At 45.3% G+C, this 6,775-nt stretch overlaps 1 protein-coding gene across 1 annotated transcript; it reads left to right on the forward strand.

The window, feature by feature from the left end:
• Positions 1-292: 292 nt before the first annotated feature.
• Positions 293-5,262, forward strand: six4a (SIX homeobox 4a). Its single transcript, XM_038967309.1, has 3 exons — positions 293-1,020; positions 2,900-3,576; positions 4,634-5,262. The coding sequence occupies exons 1-3, from the start codon at positions 293-295 to the stop codon at positions 5,260-5,262; spliced, it is 2,034 nt and encodes a 677-aa protein (XP_038823237.1).
• Positions 5,263-6,775: the final 1,513 nt, after the last annotated feature.

Consider the following 6,775-nt stretch of genomic DNA (forward strand, 5'->3'; position numbering starts at 1 on the left):
ACGTCATGTCTGAGTGACAGATGCAAACCAAACACTCGTCCCTGGATCGTGGTCGCTCCTCCCTGGTGTAGTCCGTCGTAGCCAATTGGGTGACTCTCCTGCAGACAGACCCCAATGCCCCTTCTTGCCACAGTTCCCGCAGAGTAAAAATCACATTGGAACTAAAGGGGAGAGCTATCCATTTACAGCTGCTGCCAGACATTCGATCGTGTTCGCATGGCGAGGGGGTAACCTGATCGGCTGAAGGCTTGCCGAAACCAGGGAGGAGTGACTTACAAGGAAGGCTTGAAAAATGTCTTCTTCTTCAGGAGAAGTCACAATTTCAAATAACATCAAGAAGGAAAATGTGAAGACGGACAAGCGAGATTGCATCAAGCTTCTAGCGCTGGATACCGCGGAGTTGTCTATGGAGCGCGCAACTTCGAACACTGATGCAGTCCACAGTGAACTTCTGGTGAGCGCGGCTTCCTCGCTGGCATTCTCCCCAGAGCAAGTGGCGTGCGTCTGCGAGGCTTTGCAGCAGGGAGGCAATGTGGACCGGCTGGCCAGGTTTTTATGGTCCTTACCACAGAGTGACCTGCTACGTGGCAACGAAAGCATCCTGAAAGCCCAAGCTCTTGTCGCTTTTCATCAAGCTCGGTACCAGGAGCTCTACAGTGTTTTGGAGAACCACAACTTCAGTCCATTCAATCACTCCTCGCTACAAGACCTCTGGTATAAGGCACGGTACACGGAGGCAGAGAAAGCGCGGGGGAGACCCCTGGGCGCCGTGGATAAATATCGCCTGCGGAGAAAGTACCCACTACCCCGGACTATCTGGGACGGGGAAGAGACAGTATACTGCTTCAAAGAGAGGTCCCGCAACGCGCTGAAGGATCTATACAAGCAGAATAGATACCCCTCTCCAGCCGAGAAAAGAAACCTCGCTAAAATCACGGGACTCTCCTTGACGCAAGTCAGCAACTGGTTCAAAAACAGGAGACAGAGGGACAGAAACCCGTCCGAAGCACAATCAAAAAGGTGAGAAAATAATCAGTCGATTGCTTGATTTTACGCAAATGACACAGTGTGCGTAACAGCTTAAGAAATTTAACTCATAAATTCATTACCAGGAGTCATTTTGAGAGATTATTGCTGGCGAGGTCGAGCAGGCTTGCCTTGTATGGTACATGCACACCTGACTGTAGCCTCTGACTATTGCATGGTAATCGCTCATAGAGCTTGGTGTGTGAGTTGACAGCGTAAATCATTAACATTATAATATTGGCACAAAAAAGTGTGCAGGGTAGCTTACACGCCGCTAATGTTTTGAAATATGAGGCTGTTGCCATCCAGATCAGGTTTCATTTGCGTGTTAGGGCACTAAGAGCATGGACACCAGTCCAACATAAGCCTACTCTATTCCAAATATAACCTTTATACTCTAAATTGTGTTATAATGATGTTATAAATAAGTTGCTTTTATAGATGTAGCCTATAAATATCTCCGTAGTCTCCGTTCGTGTGTTAAGGTTCACAATTAACTGAATCCAATTCTCACCACATAAATCACTTTGGCAATTTTCTTTCCCTCTTATTAAACCGGGGAATTAGAACACCTCCCCTTCATTAGAAAATCCCCCACCCCCAGACAGATAGATATTATTCCCTTCTTCTTATGTTTTCTTCTCGCGCGCACCTGGTGGAGTTGACCTCTTACCCACCCTGCACACATTGGTTGAATCAACGTTGTTTCCACGTAATTTCAACGGAATTACATTGAACCAGCGTGGAATAGACTTTGAATTGAGGTCTGTGCCCAGTGGGTACTCTCTCTCTCTCTCTCGCTCCCTCTCTCTCTCTCACCACAAACTTACCAAAAATAATGCCATCGATTGCTCAAAGGCATTTGTTTTTGCAATCCACTTCATTCCAGTTTGTGGGGGCCAAAAATTATATTGCCACTGACTAAACATTATTGTGCTTTGAGTGACAAAATAAGTGATTATAAGCCTGAGCTAATTTATGGAGAAGATTAATAGGATTTACGCTTCTTCAATAATTGGCATGCAGGCCTCAGGACGATGAAGAATACGTTTCTCTTTAGTTCAGAGAGCACGTCTTTTTTGTAGAAAGGGGAATGCAGCTGTTTCAGTCACTCGCTCATGATGAAAAATACGATTCAGATGGCATTGTTCGATTTCCTAATATTTTACTAACATTATTAACTTAAAAAGTGAAGCTATGCAAACATAAAATAAAAATACATTATATGCCAATGACCACTTAAGAAAATACAAATAAAGGTATCTGACCATTTGTGTTGTCACGCTGCGACCGCTTGCATTTGTCACCCCGGAATGTATTACGCCAAATGGTAGGCCTGAAGGAGTATAACTAAAGGAGGGCTATAATCCAATTTACTCTCCATGGGATAAAACGTTTGGTAGTCGACGTTCCTTATTAAAGCCATGTTTGAGAGATCTCCATTGATCACCTCTGTTGTTGTGCCCACAAATATTGTGTGCCCATAAAATTATATAGCCTATGTAATGTGGTTGTATCATTGTTTTAATAGGCTAAGAGAGTTGAGGTATGGACAAAGTTGCTTTGACATATCAGCCATATTTCTTTGTATGCATTTCTTTGTATGCAAATAATGTCTTTCTATGATTATTTCGGTTTCAAAATCTGTCTGTCACTCACTCTGTCAGTAGTAAGACTCAACCTGTGCACTCACCAATGACAACAACGTAAGTCAAACCAGTAGGACAACTTACTTCGCTGAGCTCAATTCTTCCTCACACAATTCCATCATTAAAGTCTACCAAGAGTTAAGAAGAGGACATATTTTCTTCAGACAGTCCCTGAACTGCTTTCAATATCTCACTCTCTTCTCCCCTCTGCATTTTTTCCACAGTGAATCTGATGGCAACCACAGCACAGAGGATGAGTCTAGTAAAGGGCAGGAGGAGCTCTCTCCACGCCCCCTCTCCAATTCATCTGACGGGACGATGACCCATGGGGCCCTCCCCCTGCAGACAGGGTCTCTGGACAGTGGTGTAATCATCCAACAGATTGGAGACATCAAGATACCCCCTGGATCCAGCAGTGAGGTGCTCTTCAACAGAAACCTAGTGACAAGTAACCGCTCCACTCTCTTCCATAACGGTGGCTCGTCTTACCTCCAGGCCCCCAGCAACATCCTGTTCAATGGGCTCAACCTGGGCATCCAGCCCTTGGCCTTCAACCCCCTGCGGCCCTCTGGGGGGGTCCTGATGGGGGGCTCTGGTGTGGACATGCAGATGCAGGCAGGCCAGGAGAAGGGGCTGGGTGGCTCCAGTGTGGACTACGCCTCCTACTCTGGCTGTGTAAACGGAGCAGAGGTGAAGCTGGAGGGGGTTTACAGCATGGCAGCTCAAAATGGCGGCTCGTCTGTCCTCACGTTCAGCTCGTCCTCAGGGGCGCTCCAGCTGGGCGGGTACAGTCTGGTCCACGTGCCCAGCGGCGTATCCAACGGCGACGGGACGTCACTGCTCAACAGCAACTTGGGTCTTCCTCTGCAGCTCCCCTCTGACTCCTCATCTCTCTCACAAGGTGGGTTGACTTTACCTCATATCTGTCGATGTGGTGGTGTGTGTGTATCAGGGGGTGTTGGGAAAGGCAGAAGACACATTTCCGTTCTAACCAATGGACAATAATGTTGTATTTTATTCTATTCTACATTGAAAACAAAAAATCCACATTGAAGTTTTGCTGATAGCAGTTTCCGAGGTATTGGTGACAACTAATGACTGTTCTATATGTAGTATTATAGCATTTTAGGTGCTCTTCCAACTGCTAATAGAGAAAGAGAGAGTGCATTACAGTAAAATGGTGGTGGTTGACCCTAACCTTTCAAACATCTAAAATATTAGAGCAACTTAACCCCGCTCCCCTTAAAAAAAAAATGGAGTCCTGGGTTGAAATGTAAATGGGTGTAGTCACCAGCTCTGTTATGCATTCAATATGTCTGAGCTGTCTTAGTAGATGTTTTTTACTACACTGCAATGAGTTGGGGCTGGACGCAAAGGCCACACACAGACACACACACACACACATCCATATTTTCTTGTGTGGTGATATATGGTGGTCCTGGAAAATTATAGAGATGAATGGAACACAGGTTCTGAAGTCATCATCAGTCATCATCACTGCACACTCCTGACCTCAGGGGGAGAGAGGAGGATAATCTGTTTAAGACAATCACAGGACTGAAAAAACGTACTAACGAGGAGAGAGTCATTACAGCACTTAATTTGACACAAAGCAGAGAACTCATACCAGGACAACAGAAAAGTAAAATGGAAAGAAAAAAGCCTTCTTGTTGGCCCATAGCAGGCTTTTACATCAATACGACTCTCCTGGGTCCCACAGGGCCAGCTTCAAAAACCAGGAGTTGTGAGAGAGACACAGCAGAGATTTCAGATGGAATTCTGTTGCAAGTTAGAGTAAGAGTGAGTAACAGTAAGAGTGAAGCCAAAGATTTACAGAACTATGTTATAGTCAAGGAGGAGAGGATGTTATAGTGGTTCAGAGATAAGAGTATAAAGTATTGTTAGACGAAGGAAGTATAAAATGTTTAGGCTAATAATCTGTCATTTGAATATCTCAGGTACAATCCAAATGAACAATGTAGCAGTCAGTTCTTCTAGTGAGGACTCCTACCACCACCAGCACCATCAGGACAAGCTGGCCATGGCCCCCATGCACCCCAGCACGGTGCTCTACAGCATGGGCAACGCTGGACAGACCTCCATCAAGAAGGAGCCCCTGGAGGGTGGTGGGGGCGGAGGGGTGTACTCCTACCACCATGGCCTTCACCTGGACCCCAGTGGGCAGCTCAGCTACTCTTCAGACCCACTAACCTCAGAGGAGGTCCCCTCCAGCCAGGGCTCCTCCTCTGACGTAACCACCGTCAGCTCCTCCAGTCCAGAGCCTGAGGTCTACACCAGCCTCACCGTCAGCACCCCTCTGATGGCCCAAACAGACCCTAACGGACACCAACTCCAGCCTGGGGAGTACCTCAGGGGCCACAACCCACAACCTGTCCCCTCCTCACACCTTCTGGGCCCTGGCATGAACAACAACTACATGTCTGTGTCGGAGAGTAAGGTGAACGCTAGTGGTGGTGGGGTGAATGAGATGGTGCGGGTCATGTGTGGGGAAATGGAGCCGGGGGAGGAGAAGGACCTGGCCAAATTACAGACAGTGCAGATGGACGAGGACATGGCTGACCTTTAACCTGTAACCTATGACCTTTCATAAGCACTCATATCTGTCCAAGCAGTGATGTGGTGAATCTTTTTACTCTGTGTTTTTTTTTACCATTCATTTCCTCTAACTGTTAAATTATTTGCTAATGTTGTGTTCATTTTACCTTACAATAAACTCTATTCAGATACAAACCCCTTGGATTGGCACCATGAAGTCATCCTAATTAAATATTTTTAAATCCCCCGATCTTTCCTCTATGCCTTGCAGAAAGGCATGACTAGCTGTTATTTTCGAAGTCCCTTGCATGCATTTGAACCACATTTTAAGTGTGCATTTTTTTAAAGACAACACCTGCTACTTCCTGTTGACTGGACTTGATCTGCAGAACAGGTGTTGGAGTGGCCCTGGTCATGTGACCAGGATGTTCCTCCAAACTAAGTGCATCATCTGGGAAACCAAAAAGGTCATTTAGTAGGGGCAGGGGTAGCGTCTCTGTGAAAAGGTTAATTAAAACCACTAACGCTGCACTGAAAACCACACATGAAACCACATACGAATAACAGGAAACCACTGCAATTTAGTCCTTCAATAAGAAATGAATGTACATTTCTGCCTCGTAAAATGTCAGACTTCAAATGGGTGGCAGGTAGCCTCAAGGTTAGAGCGTTGGGCTAATAACCGATCCGGTTCGAATCCTGGGGCTGACAATGTGAAAATTCTGTCTCTATGCCTTTGAGCAAGGCACTTAACCCCAGGGGCACTGGACATTGGTGACCCTGGTCGTGACCCCACTCCCTGCGGGTGTCTCTGGGGAGTTGGGATATGCAAGAAACACATTTCCATTACACACACTTGTAACAGGACAAATATAAGACCCCCCCCAAAATTATTATTATTCACTGACCTCTCCCAATTTGCACTATAGCATCAAAACATAAGATTGTAGCTTCAAAGAACATACTTTTTCCTCTGGGGGAAACATTAGCAAATCAATACTGTGACATTTGTTATAATGTGTAAAACATATTTCAAACTTCATATATTTCAAGCTTCAACCATTATTGGAGACAGGGTGGGGGCCTAAAAGGGCTGTTACACAGTCCAGTCTGTGTCTAAATGAACTTAGTAAAACCTCCATATGCTGTTTGGCAACAGTATGTCCCATCATTCATTTCTAAATGTCTCCCAAACTGTCTCTGTGAAAAAATACATCAATAATATTTTTCTACAAAGTAAGACCGGTGTGCCTGTTTGTGTGTTTGTATAAGAAACTGGGAGGGGGGTATTGTGCTTGATGGAGGAGAACCACATGCAGTCTGATGTGTTTTATATGGAGAGGGATTTCTATTGTGTCCCTTTGCATGGCAAACTGAGTTAACAATATTAGAATGTCTTACTACTAGTGCCTTTTACTTTTAATTGTTATTTGTAAATACGATTGAGTGTGGCAAACACGTTCTCTACAGTTTATGATTGATGTGTAGGTGCAGAGTGTGACACATGCAATGCATTAATGGGTTTCTGATAAAGCTTAGCTATT

The sequence above is a fragment of the Salvelinus namaycush genome, chromosome 28, assembly GCF_016432855.1.
Source record: "Salvelinus namaycush isolate Seneca chromosome 28, SaNama_1.0, whole genome shotgun sequence".
NCBI classification, from domain to species: domain Eukaryota; kingdom Metazoa; phylum Chordata; class Actinopteri; order Salmoniformes; family Salmonidae; genus Salvelinus; species Salvelinus namaycush.